General features: G+C 39.9%; 1 protein-coding gene across 2 annotated transcripts; it reads left to right on the top strand.

Annotated features, from left to right (window-relative positions):
- The first annotated feature begins 1,496 nt into the window (after positions 1-1,496).
- On the top strand, positions 1,497-21,264 carry LOC131234873 (1-phosphatidylinositol-3-phosphate 5-kinase FAB1B-like). 2 transcript variants are annotated; one of them, XM_058231860.1, is made up of 14 exons: positions 1,498-1,667; positions 3,298-3,413; positions 3,492-3,632; positions 3,873-3,906; positions 4,029-4,664; positions 11,729-11,873; positions 11,960-12,307; positions 16,373-17,062; positions 17,152-17,486; positions 17,572-17,698; positions 17,795-17,944; positions 18,083-19,618; positions 20,236-20,493; positions 20,585-21,264. In XM_058231860.1, exons 2-14 carry the CDS (start codon positions 3,359-3,361, stop codon positions 20,933-20,935), a joined length of 4,806 nt encoding a protein of 1,601 aa, XP_058087843.1. In that variant the 5' UTR covers positions 1,498-1,667; positions 3,298-3,358; the 3' UTR covers positions 20,936-21,264. The 2 variants fall into 2 exon arrangements, with proteins under 2 accessions (XP_058087842.1, XP_058087843.1); XM_058231859.1 differs by having other exon boundaries at positions 1,497-1,667; positions 3,298-3,632.
- The last annotated feature ends 251 nt before the right edge of the window (positions 21,265-21,515 follow it).

Genomic DNA, 21,515 nt, shown 5'->3' with positions numbered 1-21,515 from the left:
CATTTTCAGCGCACTTAAGTATTAGATCTAGTTCATTTTTTATCCCATGTAGTAAAATGATCTCATCAAACAAATGGATGGGTGGATTCCTCACAAACACTAAGGGCGTGTTTGGACGGGCACCGTTCGTTGGAGTAGCCCGTATTAACTTGGATTGGGTACTCGAATCCCATAGCGTCCGAGCAATTATTTGTTTGGATGGGTGTTGAATTTGCAACTGGATGAAAATCCGCTGGATTGTGAGGGATTTGGACGCGGGATTGTGGGGGGGTTTTTGGGCGTACGGTGCAATCCTGTAAGATTCAATGCTGAATAGGGGTTTTTTTGAAAACCATGATGTATGTGTTTCATCCTTTCCGGTCATCTATTTTTACCGATCATTTTATGGCTTGATCCAAAAAATGAGAGGTATATGCATTTTAGTTGAACCACACCACATGAAAACAATATTGATTGGACATCGATCATTCAAATCCTCGTAAGGCCCAATGTACTGTTTTTTTGACATCCAATAGGTTGATTAGGTCGTACAGCCCCAGATGAAGGGAAAAAACAAAAATGAGTTTGATCCAAAACTTTTATGGCCCCAAATTGTTTTTTCAAAGTCTACACTCATTCAATAATGTTTTCTGTAATGTGGTCCATTTAAGATTGGGATATAACTTACTTTTGTTGTCAGATCATAAAATAATCTGTTAAATTAGATGGACGGCATGGATGAGATACATACATTGTGGTGGGTCCCACGGAGCACCGACCAGCAACCGTCTAAACACCATCACTGTATGTATTCTGGATTGCCATCCGCCCGTCCAAACACGCTATACTTCGGCCGCTGGATACAGCAATCCAGTGGAATTGCATGTAATCCACTGACACCATCTTGAAAGGCGTGCAATCCACCCTAATACTACCCAATCCCGTCCAGCGTGCTCGTCCAAACACACCCTAAATTGAATCCCACCTAGCTTTCAAGGTAAGAACTTCCTGCCAAATGCTTTCCCAGAAAATCCCCGTCCATTTTCTGCTATTAGCAAGTGAAGCAGATTCATATCCCAGGTGGACCACAAGAAACGATGGTAATTGAAAGGACAAACATTAAGAACCACCAATGGCTACAAAAGTTTTGTATCAAGCTGATATCTGTATTAGTTGTGTTTTACCTTCATCCAGGTGCGTGTCACCTATTCAACAGGTTGGATGGCAGACAAATATCTCAGTGGGGCCTTAGAAAATTTTTAATGGTGGCCATTCAATCACCACTGTTTCCTGTGGTGTGGTCGACATGAGAATTGGATCTGCCTCATTTTTAGGAACATGCCTTAAAATGAGCTGGAAAAATGGATGAACGGCGTGGATAAAGCACATACATCACGGTGGGCCTACAATACCAACCGATACCGAGATCTATGGATACTAGAGTGGAAGGGTCGCTACCGAATCCGAATCCGAATCCATTCCCGTAAGGCCTGTGTAGGCCCACTCCGGTACTGTACTATGGGCCCCACTACGTACGCTTTCTTCTTCCTGTCTATCATTTGCTCTTTTTTCTATCTTTGCATCTCTGCTGTGATTTTATTTCTATTCCTTTCTTTCGAAAAATGAAATCCGATTATTCGAGATTAAGGCAGCAACGGTTTTCTTCTTTTTTTGGGTTTGCTTCAAGAGTAAGGCATTCTTTTTCTCTCTCTCATTTGAATTTTGAAGGCTTTCCTTTTATATATGGAATTGGAATGTGGATATGGATTCTAATTCATATGCTTTCCATTTTTCTCTTCGGGAAGAAAGTCTTTTTTTTTTTTTTTCTCCTGAGATTTTGTTTCTGGAAAGGCGTGCTTGGATGGCTATGATCAGATGGGAGTTTTTGGAAGGTTTCTTGGATTGACAGATGGGATTGTTACACGTTTTGAATAGTTGGTGGGTGGGGTTTTGTTTTGGGTATTTATTTAATTTGGATTTTTGGGGATTGAGGGTGTTGGGTCTTTTTGGTTTGGAATTATGGAGGTGAGTTTTTCTTTTCTTTTCTTTTTCTTTTTCTTTTTTTCTTTTTTTCTTTTTTTGTTCTTCTCTTTCTTTCTTTCTTTCATTTTTTTTTTTTTCTTTTTGTTTTTTTTGGAGTTGGGTTTTGGTCTTTTGAGTTTCGTTTGGGATTTTGAAATTGGGTTTTGAATTTGGGTCTGGATGTTTAATAATTGGGTGGGTTTTTGGGTTTTTCTTCTTCTTCTTTTTTAGTTTTGTTTTGTTTTGTTTTGTTTTGTTTTATTATATATATATATATATATATATATATATATATATATATATATATATATATATATATATATATTTTACCCCTCTGAAAATGGGTTTCGAATAATGAGTATGGATGATGCAACTAGAATCAAAAGGACCAATCAAAGGAGTTTGAAAATCAACTTATGGTTGCATCAATGGAGTTTTGAAATTGGATTTTGTTTGAATCTGGATTTTCGGGATTTTTTTTTTTTTTCCGGTTTTTTGGTCATTGGGATATGAATTTTAGCATTTGCTTGCTGTTGGTGTCTATTTTTGTTTCTGTTTTCCTTTTTTTTTTAAAAACCTAAAATCTTTTTTTTTTTGAAATTAAATTATTATTATTATTATTATTATTATTATTGCTTTTCGCTGAAAATTTAGGATTGGTGGATGATTTTTTTCCCCTGACTGCTGCGGATTACTGGAACTCAGATTCATTACAGCATACGGTGCAGGCAGGCTCCACCTTAAAGTGATCCAGGCCGTTTATCTGGTGGGTCCTATTATAGATTGGCAATGCTGCAAAACAATCCAATCGCTAGCTTCCGGCCACCTGACTGTTCACCTGCAATTGGAGTTAAAGAATAAAACCTACTCAACACCAGTCCATATGCAATGAGAAGACCACCAGTTGAATGGGTGGGATTTTCCGAGGTAGGAAACACATAGTTCATTGCCCATCTCCTCGGGACACACCAGATGAAACTATCTTGATCACTTGAAGATGGTCTCCACTTTGTGGACTACTTGCTCACATGCGAAACACCGGCAATTCAGGACTTGAGCTATATATAATGCATCTTGATGGGTTTTGATTCTTGAGCCTGGAGTCCTTGGATTTGGATTGTTGGTTTTCAGGTTTCCTGCATTATGTGGTCATTTTTGAGTCTTAATTTCATGATTTTGTTGATTTTCTTTGTAGTTTGCAACTTTATATGCTGTTGATGGGCATTCTGTCATCTGTTCTCTCATTCTGGAGGCGTCAGGATTTATTCTGTTTTGTTTGTATATTGAATTTACTAGGGAAATTGAGGTTGGTCTCTCAATCTGAATTGACTGAGCCGTGAAGTTCGTTCAGGACCAGATGCCTTCGATGTGCCATGTTTGTAGTGCGCTGTTGATGGAGTCGGGCATTGAATGTCGTTGTCGAATTTGTTGCCGGCTCTTCTGCCAAGAGTGTGAAAAGAAAGTCACTTCTTCAATATTGGATGGTGAAGATTCTGTTTCCCTCTGTAACATTTGCTTGCAGAAGTATGAGCTAGAGCCTTCAAAAGAGGATAGTTCAAGTGCTTATGCAACACCATTGACCAGTCCAGCTCCTTCTCTAAGCTGCTATGAAAGCTGTATCTCTAGCCTTGGTAAGATATCTTTTATCTTGTTATTATTATTATTATTATTATTTTGTATATATCTCGATTCATCTTATAAAGATGACAACTTCTTTTATCTTGTTATTGTTATTATTATTATTATTATTATTATTTTGTATATATATCTCGATTCATCTTATAAAGATGACAACTTCAATACCTACTTCGTTTCTCTGAAAAAACTATGTTTCTGGATCTTCTCTTCATTTTCCATCTTTCCACTTTCAGGTGATTTTTTGTCTGATTTGAACTTCCAAAGCAGGTATGTGGTGTCTATGCAATGCAGAAATCTATTGTTAATGGTGATATGTCATCTTCATTTCCGTTGTTTCATGCTTCTAAGTGACCTACACCATCTCCAACTTCCGCTTTGCTGATTGGTAGGGAAGATGGAGATGAAGAAACTCCTGATACCGGTCAAGAGCATTGTAACCCTGAGTTTTCTGGCTATTTAGAAGACCAAGAATTGGAAAATATTGACATCCAAAATTACGATGCTCAAAATGAATCAGATGGTTTTAAATTTGCTAAGTCTGTGGATGAAGTTGATGAGTTCAGTTCAAAAACAGTTGAAAATGTAGAGAAAGAAAGCATTGAACTCTCTCCACCCCTTGATATAGAAACCGATTTGCGCATTTGGATACCACCCCCACCGGAAGACAAAGACGATGACATTGAGAGCAGTGTGGCTGACACTGATGATGATGACAATGAGTATAATGTCGGTATGGAATGGGGTTGGCCAAGTTCTCTTAGCAGCAGCTACAGGTTCCGAGAGGAACGCAAAAAGGCTATGGTGGAGGTAATGAATGGCCGTTTCCGTGCCCTTGTGAGACAGCTTCTTGCATGGGCAAGTGTTTCTCTTTCTGAGGAGGCTGGTGAGAATTGGCTTGATATACTCACTTCTTTATCATGGGAGGCTGCTATACTCGTAAAGCCTGAAGCTACTGATGGGAAACCCATGGATCCTGGAAGCTATGTGAAAGTGAAATGCATTGAATCCGGTTCTCGCAGCCAAAGGTACTTTAATTATTGCTGTTATTCCTCTAATAGGCATTAGGAAATATGTGTCATTTTGGTCTAGCTTTTTGTCAGCCAAACAATCTTAACTTTGCATGTGGGGCTGAACTTTTGGTGATACAGTCATTCATATAGTGGGCCAGGGTGGATGCAAGATACTCCTGAATCTCCCTCCACTGAATGATCCTAACCACTGAATTTGGCTGCCACTAACTATGGACAACTGGTTGTAAGAGTCAATTTTCATTGGATGGAAAGGATTGTGTGATTGGGGCCAACACACACACACACATATACACATGCACACAAAATAAATAAATAAATAAGAAAAATGGGATAACTGGGAATCTATTCAAAGCAAAACAAACACGCAAACACTGGCTAGAAGAAGAAGCACAAAAGGGAATTTTACCAAATAGTACTTCATTAATATGATATTTACATCCTTGTACCTTTTTTAATTAAATTTTCATTACACTACTTCATTAATCAAGTTGTTGTCAAATGGGTAATGTCTGCTAGTTTAGTTTTCTCTAACGTTGGCCATTTTAAAGAATGATTTTCGTAACATGACGAAAATGCCTACTAATTAATGAGGTTGCTCAATAAGAATTAAATAGGTTCCTAGATGTAAATATCATTAATGATGTGTCATTATAAAAAAAAATAAAATGAAAAAGGAAAAAAAATCTCTGCATGATGATTGCATAACAGAGAGGTTGTGGTTACTAGTCAGTGCTTTGTGGGACACACCATGATGCATCTATGCCGTCCATCCATTTTTCCATATCATTTTAGGCATGAGCCCCAAAATGACGCAGATCCAAATCTCAGGTGGACCACGCCATAGGAAACAGTGATGATTGAGCAATCACCATTAAAAACTCCCTTGGGCCCACCTTAATGCCCACTTATGTTTATTTTCCATCCAATGTGTTGATTAGGTCACACAAACCTGGATTAAGAGAAAAAACAAATATCAGCTTGATCCAAAACATTTGTAGCCCACAAGAAGTTTTTAGCGGTGGGCATTCATCACCACCATCTCATGCGGTCACCACCATCTCATGCGGTGTGGTCCACCTGAGATTTGGATGTGCCTCATTTTTTGTAATGCAGGATGGGATGATTTAACCTAAAATGATGCCGTGAAATTAAAAGATAGATTAACTAGAGCAATGGAACGACAAATAAAGCTAATAAATTCAGAAATCTTAAATTCATGACATCTATAAATTCAAGCCTATGACAGTCCCATGATGCAAATCTCATAAATTACTGATTAATCGGGACCTATGGGAGATAGAACCCCCATTCTAGCATAGGATTAAATATGAATTCAATGGAAATCATGCGTCTTGTAAGAGTTTTGACGTGTTGGGACTGTTAAAGGCTAGGGAATATGGGAAATGTGTTTGGGGTATCTAGGCTTAGAATTAGGGTTTGGAACATTAGGGTTGAGGTTTTGGGAAGTTTCGGGTTAGGATTTCAGATTTTGGATTTAAGGGATTTAGGATTTATAGGATTGGGAATACGGGTTTTTGGTTGTGGAATTAGGGATTTATGATTTGGACGAGGGATTTTTGAATTTTGTTCTTTTAAGGTTATGATTTTTGTTCACACCTCAAGTATAGGGTTGTGATGTAGTAATAATCTCGGTAAGACGGAGGTCGAATCCATAGGGACTGAACCTTGTACATAAGATGAAAATAACCAGAACTAAAACTAGAATAAGATGTAATCTAAATTAGATGAATATGAGGGAATAATGGTGAAATAATACGCTAAAACTTGTAAAATTCAAAAGTGGGAAACTAGGGATTCAGAGGATCCACTTGTAGAGATCAGGGAGATCTACGCTTGATTCATGAACTTAACTGGACTTCGATTCCTATATTCATCCGGTTGGAAGATATATTACTAAAGCTCGATCTAAACTTCCTTTGATCTAGTTTTCAAAGAGGTGAAAGATACAAGATTTAGAAATAATTCTATCACAAAACCATGCCCATGAGACAAAGCAAACAACATAATTAAACCAATTCACAACCAATCAGAAGATGTATGAATGTTATGAAGGATTCCATCATCCAACCATGTCCAAGGAGCAATGATGAACAATAGAACTTCCTAACTTCACAATCAAATAATGTAAAAGAAATACTCAAAGCTATCGCAGACTTGTTGCAATCTCAATCACAACAAACCATTAAAAACTAGAAATATTCCTATAAGCAAACCAGATCAAAATTTGATCAATCTAACATGAATTAGAGCCGTAGGATCATCCGCATCATGCCACAAGCTTCACCTCTGAGCCCTAGCTAAGAGGTTTAGCCCAACATGATGGGACTAGATCTCTAAAAAATAATCATAAAAAAAACAGTAATTAAACAAATAAAAACTAAAAAAAAAACTCAAACTCTTTCTCACTGACGTCCAGGGCTGGAAATTGAATTTTCTCTCCATGTCTCTCTCCCTCCTTTATAGAAAGTTCCAATCGGTGGCTGATGTAGAACTGGAGTCGGTGCGTGGAGAGGTCGGTTGTTGACAGCAGGCAGCTTCCGTGCGAAGAGGCGGTGGCTGCGTAAGGAGTTGAGCACTCCTTTTGCAGAACGTGCGCAGCTACACGTGAGAGATCGGGATTGTCGCTCGCGCTGGTCTTCCTGGCATCCATAAACGACGTAAAGTAAAACGTCCCTACGGACGATTTTCTGGTGTGAACAAGATAGACGGTCTGGATTTTTCAATTGGATCTGTTTGGTGGGCCACAACTCGTTCAAACCGGATGGATTGCGGAAGACGCTGATTTCTTTGTTGTTGCTGAAGTCGGTGGGGTCCACATCAGCCATCCTTCCAGGGAATCACTCCTGTCTTCGGATATCTGCATTAGCTCTGGACCACGGGCCCAAGTTTGGCGTGAATCCGTGATCCAGATGGGCCACACCATCACTGGACCTAGCAGCGTTTTCCTTACTGTTGCAGCCTTGAACATGAGCATGAAATCATGAAAACTCTTGGGTTTTGGTCAGCACCCACCTCTGGACACTTTGGACGGTTCAGATTGATCGTTTGGACCATGATGATGGCCCACTGAGATCATCCGCAGCCTCTATTTCGCAGACGGAAATAGAGGATGCAATTGCTATTTTTGAGTCGGTCAACAGTCTGTTGATCGGCTTCACTGGTTCGGTGCGATGCGAGTGCATAGCCAATGTGCACTCTTACTCATGCAAATGGGTCCCACCTTGATGCGTGTGAAAAATTTGCTCCGTCCATCCGTTTTACCACCTCCTTTAAGGGGTTGTGACCAAAATTGAAGTATATTCAGATATCAGGTGGGCCCCAGATTGACGATCTGTTGGCTGATTTATCCATTGGGCCACTTCCACAGGGATCCGGTGGCTGAAATTCAACGTGTACCGTTAATTTATGGCCCTCAGGCCATAACTGAAGTTTCGAGCCGAATGGATGGTGGGAACCCTGTGATCTTGCATTTTGGATGACTTTCAGGCCTGTTTTAACCCAATACTTGATTTTCTCGGATCTTTGGTGTGTAAATTCTTCGATCTCGGCCCCCTGAGGTTCGTCCCTTGCCTTGGTGATTTATGAGCGTCAAATCCACGCTTTTAGTGCCCTTTTTCAGTCCAGGCTCCTAACTACACCCTGCATCACAAACACGATTAAAATAGGCTGTTAAACAGTATCATGTTCGCAAAATCGAGTAAAAACTGGGGTCTAATATGCAATATTTGACCCTCAACAATTTTGGAGATATTAGGATTAGGGTTTTAGAGATTTAGGGTTAGGGTTTTGAGATTAGGGCTTTGAAAATTTGTAGAGAAGGGAGAAAAGTAGAAAAGAAAACTAGGGAATTGCTCCCTGTGATTTCGCACCACCAATCTAATCATCGGATGAATTTATTTTTTTGCGCAATCTCAAAGCAAAAGGAGAAGAATCTTTTTAATTCATAACATGCATATTGACCAGGGTGGAGATGCTTAAATCCTTTATAGTCTTAGAAAAGACCTTTTACAAAAGGCGCTCTCAGATAAGATTATCAACATAAAGACGCTTAATGAATTAAAAGTTATTCGTAACTCTCTAATCTTAACGCAAATATGAGCTATATAAAAATAACAAAACATGTAAGAAAAGTAAACAACTAAAATATTTCGTGGCTCATGGGGTCCACGAGTAAGATGTCCAATGATGATAATCCAATGGTCCGATCATCGTGTCCACTCAATCCAATGATCTGATGTGTCCATCAAGCTCTACGCAGTCCGTGTGCATCTTCCTAGTGTGGGGTCCTTAAAGATGCACGAACATGCATGTGGGGTTTTCAACGTGGCTACGAACGTGAATTGGGCCAAGCGGGCCCCATATAATAGTCGTATAGGAACAAGGAGACTGACTCAACCCTCCTCTGGTATGGTTCTCGGATATCCTCATCATTTGGGGTCTGGAAATATGGATAGACAGCGTGGATTAAACACATACATCATGGTGGGGCCCATAGAGCACCATGTTCAATCTAGGTTAAAGGCACCGCTTTGGTGTCTTTGCTAGAAACGGATTGCCTATGCCCTGGGCACATGAAGTTCATGTAATTAGAAACGATGTGGGGCCCACATAGATGCCTGCCACAAATCCACTCCAGTTTTGCAAGACCACAATACGATTGGATTCTAAAGATCAAGCAAATCCAAAACTTATGTGGGCCACACCGTATTAAACAGTGGTAGCGCAAATGTCCACTATTGAAACCTTGGAGCCAACCATGATGTTTATAGGCTATCCAAACCATTCATAGGGTTATTACCACTCAGATAAATTTTAGGCATAAATATAATCCTAATACAAAACTCTTGTATCCCACACAAAGTTTCCAATGGTGGGCATCCAATCCCCGTTGTTCTGTATGGTGTGAGCCCTATGAGTTTTGGATCTGTGTGATTTTTAGATTCTTGTTCTATTGTTGTCTTGCAGCATAAATGAATGTGGTAGGTTTTTAATGAAAATCTCTGTGGGCCTCACAGTTTCTGACTATGGGAAGTCTCAAGAACATAGTCCGTTTTTGTTGTTGGTTTAGAGCGCGACTTGGCCACAACCCTAGAACAACAATGTAGGTGGGACCCTAACCGTAGGGCCCACCTCCATGTATGCCTTGTATATCCATGCCATCCATTTGTTTTGCAAGCTTATTTTAGGGCATGGTCCCAAAAATGAAGTAGATACAAATTTCAGGTGGATCACACCACAGGAAACAATGGTTATTGACCATTAAAAACCTTTTGTGGGCCACAAAAATTTTGGATCATGCTAATATTTGTCTTTTCCTTTCATTTAAATCTGTGTGACCTTATCAACATGTTGGTTGGTCAATAAACATTATGGTGGTAGGTGGACAGCGTGGATATACAATGCATACATCAAGGTGAACCTTACGGTTAGGTTCCCATCCACATCGCTGGTTTTGGAGTCGCAGCAAAGTTGCGATCGCAGGTTAAAGCTTTCTTGATTAGGTGTGGCCTCGGGCCATCGGTTTCACCCAACATGGTGTGACCTTGACTGTGGGCCCCACCTTGGTGTATATATTGCATATCCATGCCGTCCATCCATTTTGTTGGCTCCTTTTAGGCCATGAACCCAAAGGATGAAGTAGATCCAAATCTCAGCTATACCATACCATATGAAACAATGCTGATTGAATGCCCACCATTAAAAACTTCTTAGGGCCCATTATAATGCCCACTATAATGTTTATTTGCCATCCAACCTGTTGATAAGGACACAGAGTCCTGGATAAAGGGATTTGAGCTTGATCCAAAACTTTTGTAGCCTACGAGAAGTTTTTAATGGTGGGCGTTCATCACCACTGTTTCCTGCAGTGTGGTTCACTTGAGATTTGGATCTGCCTTATTTTTGGATTCGTGCTCGAAAATGATATGGCAAATTGGATGGACGGCGTGGATTAAACACAAACATCATATTGGGACCCACATTGGACCATATGCATTTCGCGTCCAGTTAAAGGCTCTGCGTTGGTGGGCATTTTCGTCATTTTAGGAAAAATCCTACTTTAGACTGATGGACATCCGAGAAAACTTATGGAAGGTACCTCGTTGCCAATAACTTGATTAGTGAGGTAGCATAAGGAAAAGTGAATAAAAAATGGTACCTGAATGTAAATACCATATTAATGGGTGCTATTTTGTAAAATTCCCAACAGAACACCCAATTACAACTACAACAAAGAACCAAATGTGTAGAAACTTTATAACTCTTTACTATCAATCAGGAGAAGGGAATCCTTAGAAGCCCTGTCTTTAGCCAGACAATCTGTCTCTTCATCTGCTTCTTGGTGAATATGAAAGGACACATCAAAGAGCCCACAAAGATCTAGATCTTTCTCAACTAGACTTGCAAGGCTCCATGGATATCTCCATGACTTGGCACATTTGATCACATTTTCTGAGTCACCTCAATGATAATTGGAAACCAATATAAATTCAACACAACTTGGTTCCATGGAGCAATTGAGTACGCCCATAACTTCAGAAAATTTAAGTCATGCACCCCAATAAATCAGAGAATTCGATCAGTGACCCGTCAAAGTTCAACTTAAAGGACCCAATCGGTGGCAACTGTCATCCTTCCTTACTCTTCTGAAGCTTCCAATTCCGTACGATAAGGTCAGTCAGGTTGGACCAAAAGGTATTGAAATGGAGTTCCTTGAACTTGAAGTATGCTTTGGCTTAATTGAAAACCAACTGAAAAATGCCTTAACAGTTACAGAAATTAGAGAAGCTTTTCCATTGAAACTCCTATTATTTCTTCCAAGCCACATACACCACATTGCCACCTGACTAGTTAGCTTCCACAAAAACCAACCCACCGAAACCCAAGAATCAGAAAATGCCGTTTCTTTCAATTGCGAATAATATGATAGCCGGACAATGTTTTTGCTGTGTTTCTCTTCCCTTTGCATCAAAACCTGATGTAGTTTCTTAATATTGAAATGATTAGATTTCTTGACTTCAAATAATTTAACTTTGCAGTCAAGTGATCAGGGGTCTGGTTTTTAAGAAGAATGCAGCGCACAAGCATATGCCCACCAAGTACATGAACCCTAGATTGTTACTGCTTCAGGGGGTTCTTGGACAACATGCAGGCGAGTTGTTGTCGCTTGATTCGATGAAACAGGTAGGTTTCTAAAGATATCATCGATCCTCATTTCTGTGTACGAGGGTCCAGTCCGTTGGTCCTGATTTTTTAGTCATTGCAAACAGGAAAAGAAGGATTATCTCAAGTCGATCATTGATATGATAGAACTGTGTCATCCGAATGTGATTCTTGTTGAGAAAAACGTCTCCCGTGATGTGCAAGAGTCCATTTTGGCAAAAGGAATGACATTAGTTTTTGATATGAAGCTCTCGCGCTTAGAGAGGATCGCTTGTTGCACTGGTTCACAGATTGTTCCTGCTGCTAGTGATTTGGTTGATCCGAAGCTGAAAACATGTGATTCTTTCCATATCGAGAAAGTTATCGAGGAACATGGAAATTGCGGAGAAGGTGGAAAGCACCCCATTAAAACTTTAATGTTCTTTGAGGGTTGTCCAAGACCTTTGGGCTGCACGGTGAGTTGATTGCTTTCATGTTAGATCTGGCTCCCAAGCTTCAGAACTTTTTCCCGTTAGTTATGTTTGTTGTTACCTGCATATATGCTTGCAGGACTACTTTTTAGAAGTCCAGGACGACAGATGTCTCTCTTGTAAAAAATTCGCAAGTCACAAGAGATTGCAATTCTGGTCACTATTGACTATTGACCTTGTCTATTACCAAATGACTTATTCTTGGCCTCTTGTTTATGAATAAATATTCAGTTGCACATTTCAATGAAGACTGACCTGAAGAAAATCTTAAAATGCCTTAACGTGAGGTCCCAATGAGCTTTGCTAAGTAGACATGCTTGTCCAACAAGGTGTGTAGATACCAAACATGTGTCATCATGGCACATACATGCGAGATCTAATCCATTCATCATCAGGTAGGTCCGACCCTGTACATGCTTTACCAAAAATAAAATCGGTTCCGATCAACATGTTGGCTATCCATCAGGTTGGTCAGACCTTGTACATGCTTTCCCAAAAATAAAATCGGTTCCAATCAGCATGTTGGCCCCAAGATTGGAAACAGGTTGATGGGTTAGAAAACTTCAGCCAAGTTTTTGAGATCCGTACGTTTATTTTGCAAACTGTGGCCCACCTAACCAGTGGATCAACCTGATTCTTGGGCTAGGGCATCAATAGAGAGGTGCCATTGTTTTGATGGATGGTTTGGGTCTTGGACCTATTGTGCCATGCAGGCACATGTGTGGTTTGTACACGAGCTTTATTGCACATGCATGTGCTCTTAGCAAAGCTTGGTCTCAATTCTTACCTACCAACTTGTTCAACTGATGGTAACTGTAGTTTAAATCACATGGTTTCCAAAGCATTCTGCAGGGCATCTACCTTTTATGCATTGTTATTTTCATTAGAATGACTATAATGTTTTTAGTGACATCTATCTTTTATGCATTTTTATTTCATGAGAACAAATATAACTTTTTGGAGTCACAGCAAATGGGCTAAAGCTTCAATTGATAACATGCTGAAAATGACCGCTCATACCTGGGCGCTAATCTAATCACCACTATCATAAATCACCACTAGATATGATAATCATATTTGTCAGGTTTGCAGTCTGTGATTTGTGAATTTCCAGTGAATCAAATTCTCTAAGATCAGTTTTCTACCATTACATTGCAAAGTTTGAGACGATTTATCATTTCATCGCATTTCATATTTTCACAAGTTCAGGTTCATCACATCACCTTCGAGATTTTAGCCAAGGGTTCACAAATTTTGATGAAAGCATGCAGAATAGAAATAGCTGAGAGGAGAGATTAAGAAGGATGTTGCCCATAGAATTCAAACAGGGTGGAAGAAATGGAGATGTGCCTCTAGAGTTTCATGGGATGGTTGTGTCCCTCTTGAACTGCAAGGGACATTTTATAGGATGGCTAGACCAGCCATGCTTTATGGGACAAATTGTTGGGCAGTCAATGGACAATTCATAGGATGAGTGTATATCAAATGAGGATGTTGAGCTGGATGAGCGGCAAGGCAAGGAAGGAGAGAATTAGAAATGAATGCATTTGAGTGAATCTTGGAGTAACACTAACAGATAATAAGATGAGGAAAAGTAGACTTGGATGGTTTGGTTGGTCATGCGCGATAGAGACCAAGAACTGGGTGAGTTGGTACAAGTTCATCATCATCATCTAAGCCTTATCCCAACTAATTGGAGTCGGCTACAAGAATCCTTTTCCGCCATTCTATGCTATCAAGGGCCATAACTTTAGTTAGACCATAGGTCATCAAGTCTTTTCTTACTATCTCCACCCACCTTGACAACTTCCTTTCTCAAGGGCTCAAAATGGGCAAGGGAAGGCCCAAAAGGACGTGGGTGGAGGTAATAAGAAAAGACCTGATGACCAATGGTCTAACTGAAGTTATGGCCCTTGATAGTGCGGAAAAGGATTCATGTAGCTGACCCCAATTAGTTAGGATAAGGCTTAGATGATGATGATGGAAAATTCGGAAACCATGTAACAACTAATAAAGAAAATCCAGTTCTTGTCATTAAGACATGTCACTAACCCGGAAAACCCACCAACCGGTGTGAATAAACCAGCAGCATTCTCTGTTATTGTAGCTTTATGTCAAAGCTCTGCTGTTTTCACATTCTTTAAGCTTATTTCTCCACAAGTATCTTCATGAAGCACCAACTAGCCTTTCTTGATGCTCGAAATGACCAAAACCGACAAATTAGTGTTTTAAATAGCGAATAGTGTGTAGCATAGTGTTCACCCCTTTGAAGCGTGAGGCGTCAGCTACATAGCTTGTAGTGTAAGCTACATGCTACTTCTAAATTTTTAATGAAGGTTGTGCTAGGTTGCACCAATTTCATGAAATTCTACACCAAATTAGACTGATTAATAATGAAATTTAACAAAATTTCATGATATTTTGTACAACCAAAAGCAACAGGAAAGGGTAATGATTAAGTATAAAGGTAAAGAAAGAATAACAAAACTGATTTAATACTGTTACTCATATTATTTTTACTAAAAGCATTGAAAATATCAAGTTTGAAAATAGAAAAATGTAACAAATCATTGAAAACATTAATTGATTTTTAATATCGTAGTAAAAAAGAACTCGTAATGTGAGCCATCTAGCATGTAGTGTAGTTTATGTAGTGTGTAGCGTATGGAAATTATCATGTAGCGTAGGCTACACATGACACTATTTTCATTATCTACATAGTGTTAGGGCTAAGCTACATGCTACATAACATAGCCATTTAAAACACTGCCACAAATATATACATGAAATGAAGTGTAATATTAGCATAATTCACCAGCAAAGAATGTACTTTCAGGCTTCAAGCATTAATTACGTGAGAGAGGGCATGAGTGATAGGAAGTATTATATGAGTTAGGTATCGAGCATTCAATATTTGTATAAGCAGTTAAGCACCTCTGATTGTCGGGTTCTATCCTTAGTTGCAGGATCCTTCTATGTGCCTCTCCCACTTTGAATTGCAATCCGGACTCTCATTCCTGCTCCTGCTTCCTATCCATTTATACTTGTTTACAATTTGAAACAAGCTCTTCCCTACTCCACCCGAATATGTTGCTGCTTCGCTTCACGCTTCGTGCAACTATTCTATCATGGATAGAGAGTAGCTCTAAATTACACTACCTCTGGACTTTTGAGGATTATAAATAGCTGGGTAGGAAAAAGTTCGACCAATTGCTGACGTTCAATGGATAAAAATCCTCCAATCACTGGCTTGATTCATGAGAGGTATTTTTAAATTTTTTTTGGTGCATGACCTATCTATGATAAGGCCAAGGTGTTCCGTAATGGTAATGGTGGCCATAAAAGCCACTGCGGTTACCATTATGGCCTTTTTTTTTTTCGAAAAAATCTATTTCAGGACTCTTAGGGGGCTGTTACAGGGCTGTTATGGGACTGTTATGAGTCAATTTTTTCTACAACAGCCATTACGGCCGTTTTGGCCCCATAATGCATAACAATTACAATTGTTACCGTTACGTAACCGTTTTGGCATGCCATGGATACGGCACAATGGATAAACAGTTTGGATTTTATACATGTGTACCATGTGCGGAGAGATATCTAACTTTGATATTAGCATTTATACTTTGACATGTTCACATTCTTTAAATCATTGACTTTTCTTTGTATAGCCTCAATAAACCCACGTTCCTCAATGCCATAAAACCAGGAGCCTATGTGCACAGCACACATATGTAGACATGTTATTCTAGAACCACTTCCCACGTATTTGAATTAAAAATAGTTAGGAGATTATTATCTAGAGAGACGTTTATGGGTTAAGAGAATCCTAGTTGTGGGTTATAGTGTCAGAAGGAAATGCCTGTCATTAGTCATTTTTCAAGTTGCTTTGTAATCATTGGTTTCTGGTGGATTGCATATCTTATATTTGGTCTAGTACTTACAATAGCATCTGGTATAAATCAATATATAAGCACATCATTGTCTTTATGCTTATAATTATTGTGCATCCGTTATATTTTAATATCAAACTGTTTTATTTTGTCACAGATTCTGCTGAAAGGAGCTCGCAATGATGAACTGAAGAAGGTTAAATGTGTGATGCGGCATGCAGTATCTCAGGCATATCATTTGATACAAGAAACTTCCTTTCTGGTAGATCAAAGGACAATCTTTTCTAACACTCGATTAGAAATCGGTCTTTTGAGAGAGAAAAAAATGCCATTCGTTGGTTTTTCTTGTGCAATTGATTCAAATGATTCTAGTGTTGACAGTTCCACTGCTGGAATCTCTTCATTGCATGCTGTAGATATACCCATTTGTAATGAATGCCCAGAAAAGTCCATTTCCGACCCGTCCACTTTCACACACGTCAGTTTCAAAGAAAAGGAACCAGATTATCGGAGCACAGGAGCATTTCCTGCTTCTTATTTTCTTGAAAGACTTGATCATGAGGTTGAACTGAGGGGTAGGACCAACCTAGAGAAGAAATCATGTGGCGTGGTTGGTCTTTGTGGAAAAGCTAAAAGCGGCAAAATTGATATTGATAATGAAGTAGAAATGCTACACAAGGATGAGGTGGAAATGCTACTAGATCCTGAATGGATTTTAGTTTTGCTAACTAGCCGGTGTGTCTTGAAGGGGACAGTTTGTAAGCAAAACCATCTTTATCGTGTTAGGTTCTACAGGGATTCTGACATCTCCCTAGGACGATTCTTGCATGACGTCGTACTCAATCAGGTATTTTGAAGCTTGCCAATTCATATATAATTGTCACTTGTTCTTTAGTGCATTTGTCAGGAGTTAAGAAGCTGTTGTGTTTATGGCAGAAACACCATTGCTCCACATGCGGTGAATCACCAGATGCCCATTCATACTCTTACACTTACCAGAACGGGAAGCTTGCGATACGAGTCAAACGGCTTCCTCCTGAGATGCTTTTGCCTGGTGAAGCAAAGAGGAAACTTTGGATGTGGACCCTTTGTTTAAAATGTAATAGGGAGAATGGGATCCTAAAACATACACGCAGGGTGGTGATGTCTAGTGCAGCGCGTGGCCTATCATTCGGGAAGTTTCTAGAGCTTTGCATTTCAGATGACTCAACTTTGAGTAGGTTATCCACCTGTGGCCATTTGCTTCACAGAGATTGCCTCCAATTCTACGGGTACAGGCATATTATTTCCTGTTGTTTGAAATTTCAAAATTTGTTGATTATCATACCTCTGCTGATATTTGCAAACGGTGAGCAGATTGGGTTCTGTGGTCGCAATGTTCAGCTATTCTCCTATTGACATCTACACGGCATGTCAGCCACCGCCAGTTTTGGAGTTTTATAACCCAAATGGACAAGAGTGGCTTCATAGCGAAGCAAAAGATGTATGTCTTTTTGTGGTCTTCATTTCTTGTGGTTGTATGTAATGGTCTTGTTGCCATTTTGTCACCACTGACATTTTACAAGTTTGATATCTCAAGGTGCTTGAAAAAGGGAATTTATTGTTCATGGAGGTCATGAACTCACTGCAGAAGATAATGTCTGAAGTTACTAGCTCGGGCGTGAATCAGCCTATAAAAGATCTCTCTGAAATCGAAGCGATGTTGCAGAAAGAAAAATCTGATTTTGAGGTTTGTGTTGTGCGTGTTGGATGTTGACGTCTTGCATCATTAAGAACCATGGAGAATCCCGATTAAAAATAAAGAATGGGTTTCTTTTAGGTTCCATCTATGAGACATTAAACTGTGTTCCCTTTCCCATTTTTGCAGGAAGCTATTGATAAGAATGGGAAGCTGGGCCAGACCGTCCATCAGATTCTTAATTTGAATCGCTTAAACCATGAACTTCTGCTCGAATTGTATGTTTGGGATCGCCGCTTGCAATCTCTTCGGTTGTCCACGGCAGATAACAATGCTACACATGAAGAGCAATTACGATTGCAGAAGGATGACATTTCTGATGGAAGAACTCAGAGAAGAAATACATTGGAATATGGTGGAGATGGAGCTTTTGAAGACTCTCCACATATTGCCCACCACACCAGAAGCCTTTCCAATGTGAAAACAGAGCTGGAAATCGAGGCAGCCAAAGCCTCTATATCAGCTGATAATTTAATTGGAGATGATAATTTCCCAAATTCTAAGCATACAGGAAGTAAGATCTGTAATTCTACTGATGCCGAGGCTACTGAAGGGCTAGCAGTGGAATCTCAGCCATCTGCTGCATTGATCACTCTTCCTTTGATTGGTAAGGACAACGACGAGGAGTACATGCCCATTTCTGATCAATTACAGGCGGGCCAAGACATCCCTATTTCTGGGGATGCTCTGGGACAGACCGAAACTGTCACAGACTTGAATCCGAAAATCGAGTATGCAGTTAACAACTCAGCATTAGATGATGTTTATGCTCCGTTGAAGGAATTGTGTCCTGGCACACTGGCACCCCTGAAACGGCTTCCTTCTAACTTAGACGACTATGAAAAATGGGTGTGGACCCCTTTTTCGGAAACTTGCAAGGCATACAGAAAGGACTTCCAGAGAGGTTACTTACAGAAGTTTGATTTTGTCAATAGCTACACTCCATCATACCTCTCCTTGTCCAATCAACTGATTTCCGGCGAAAGGTCCACGCTTCACTTCCCAGTGGATGCTGATGATAACATTGTGTCTGCATATGAGGAAGATTTTTCGAGCATAATTGCCTGTGGTCTCGCCTTATTGCAGGACCAATATAGTTTGGCGGAAAACGCTGCTGAAAAGGATAGAAGGATTGGCAAACAACAAGAAACCAGTAAATCGAATGAGAATACATATGGTCTGTTTCCCAATGTTGTCATGCCTTTCCCTCTCGGGACCTCAAATGGGCCATTAGATCTTGAAGGGATACATTCTCAAGAATTGACTGAATTGGGTTTGGAGGGGTTCTTCTCTGTTGACTCTTTGCTATTTTCAAAGTCTCTACACACTGAAGTCTCACTTGGGGTTGGAAAATTACGAAGGAAAGGTAAATACTCAGTGATTTGCATTTATGCAAAACAGTTCTATGCTCTTCGAAGGCACTGTTGTCCATCCGAGATTGATTATATCTCTTCCCTCTGTCGTTCCAAGAAGTGGGATGCCCAAGGGGGTAAGAGTGGAGCTTTTTTTGCAAAGACTCTGGATGATCGGTTTATTGTAAAGCAAATCAAGAAGATTGAACTCGAATCATTCTTACAGTTTGGCCTGGAGTATTTCAAGCACATTTCGCAGTCTTTGAATTCGGGGAGCCAAACATGCCTCGCAAAAATTCTAGGGATATATCAGGTCTGCTGACTTGTATTTCGTGTTCTTCTGAATCAAACCCTTTGGTGTATGACCATCGGCAGGCTTTGTTCAGGTTGGGCTAGATGAGCTGAAGCCCAGCATCATTTTTGGGTGTGAAATTAGGGTCCAGCCCAGTTTGCAGTCCCAAAATTCAAGCCTAAGCCCGACTCATGACTGAAATAAAGAGGCCTGAATCTGGGGTTGAACTTGGGCGTCAGGCTGTGAAACTGAGATCCAACTTACCTATCTAGCCTGACAAGACTGATGTTCAGCCTGAGACTGGCCAGGGTCGTGCCAAGCTCAAAAGGATGCGGCCTGCAACTGGGAGATGCAAGAATACTCCTGCAGCCCTGATGTGGCCTGATTAAAACCGCCATGCACCTGTCAGATGTGGAATCCGAAGTGAAAAGGGCTAAAACATCATTTCACGCAGGGCAGTCTTTTTCTTTTCACTGTGGATCAGACATGCACATGTGTTGCTTTTGCATTGGGTGACATCAAGGCTGCAGACATCCGTGTCCAGCTCAACGGGCCTCTGGCTAGCATGGTCCATTGATGGCTGTACTACTTTGTGACAGTGTACTCACCCTTATTATGATTTGATCTTTGCATTGTAGGTTATTATCAGAAAGTCTAAAAGTAGAAAACATGTGAAAGTCAACCTGATGGTGATGGAAAATATTTTCTTTGGCCGGAACATTTCACGTTTGTATGATCTTAAAGGTGTTCTTCATTCTCGATACAATTCAGATGCAAATGGCACCCTTTTGGATCAGAACTTTGTCGCCGATGTGCTTGCCTCTCCATATTTTGTTGGCGGAAAGACCAAGCAGCACTTACAAAGAGCCATTTGGAATGACACATCTTTCCTTACAGTGAGTGAACAGTTTGTTTTTGAAAATCTTTTTCATGAAATGGATACTTGGGCCATGATTATATATATGCTTATATCGATGTTTTCTGCAGTCAGTCGACGTTATGGATTACTCATTACTTTTGGGAGTGGACAAGGATCGGCGTGAACTTGTATATGGTATTGTTGATTATCTGAGGCAGTATACATGGGACAAACATCTTGAAACGTGGGTGAAGACTTCTCTTGTTGTGCCGAAAAATGAGTTGCCAACAGTTATTTCCCCGAAGGAGTACAGGAAAAGATTCAGGAAGTTTATGTCTACTTACTTCTTTACCGTTCCAGATCGTTGTTGCTCTGATCGATTTTTTGGCCCTCACAAGTATTGTGGTGAAGGCGGTGATGGTTTTACTTGGTCCAATAATGCAGGGCCGACAGAGATATCAAATAAACAGCGATGTTGAATTCTACAGAATTGAAGTCTGATGAGTCAATCTCCACAAAGCTGGGAAGGCCTCAGAAGAACTGTGCATAGTTTTCTTTTCTTGTCTTTTTTTCGCAGTTTTTTCCTCCCCCACTTTTGCAATTTTTTTTAGCAAATATCAGGGATTAGTGTCACGACCCTAAATCTAGTGTTGGTAATCTATGATTACGATACACCAAATTTTAGTTGACAGCATCTGTAAAACTCTGATTTTGGGGCTTCCATATATCACACACTAAGTCCCATAAGCGGGGCTCCACAAGGAGGATTTCTGAAAATAAAGACAATAAACACGTATCATTTCTCAAATTTTCGTCATATTCAACATGTGTTACTATGTACAACTGAACACATCAAGGCAAAACCAAAACATAAATCATGTCATATTTACTATACATGATGTACATGTTCAGGGTATTACAAAAAATATATATGCACTGATATGTACAAAACAAAAAGGACAACTGGAGTCTATAGCCTCTACTCCTGCAGCTCCCTACTTTCACCTGTAAAAATAAAATAAAAAGGAAAGCTTGAGGTACTAAGCCCAGTGAGTGTGT

This window comes from Magnolia sinica, chromosome 19, assembly GCF_029962835.1.
Source record: "Magnolia sinica isolate HGM2019 chromosome 19, MsV1, whole genome shotgun sequence".
NCBI classification, from domain to species: Eukaryota; Viridiplantae; Streptophyta; class Magnoliopsida; order Magnoliales; family Magnoliaceae; genus Magnolia; species Magnolia sinica.
Note: the sequence above shows the minus strand (reverse complement) of the source record. Positions and strands in the feature narration are given on the sequence as shown.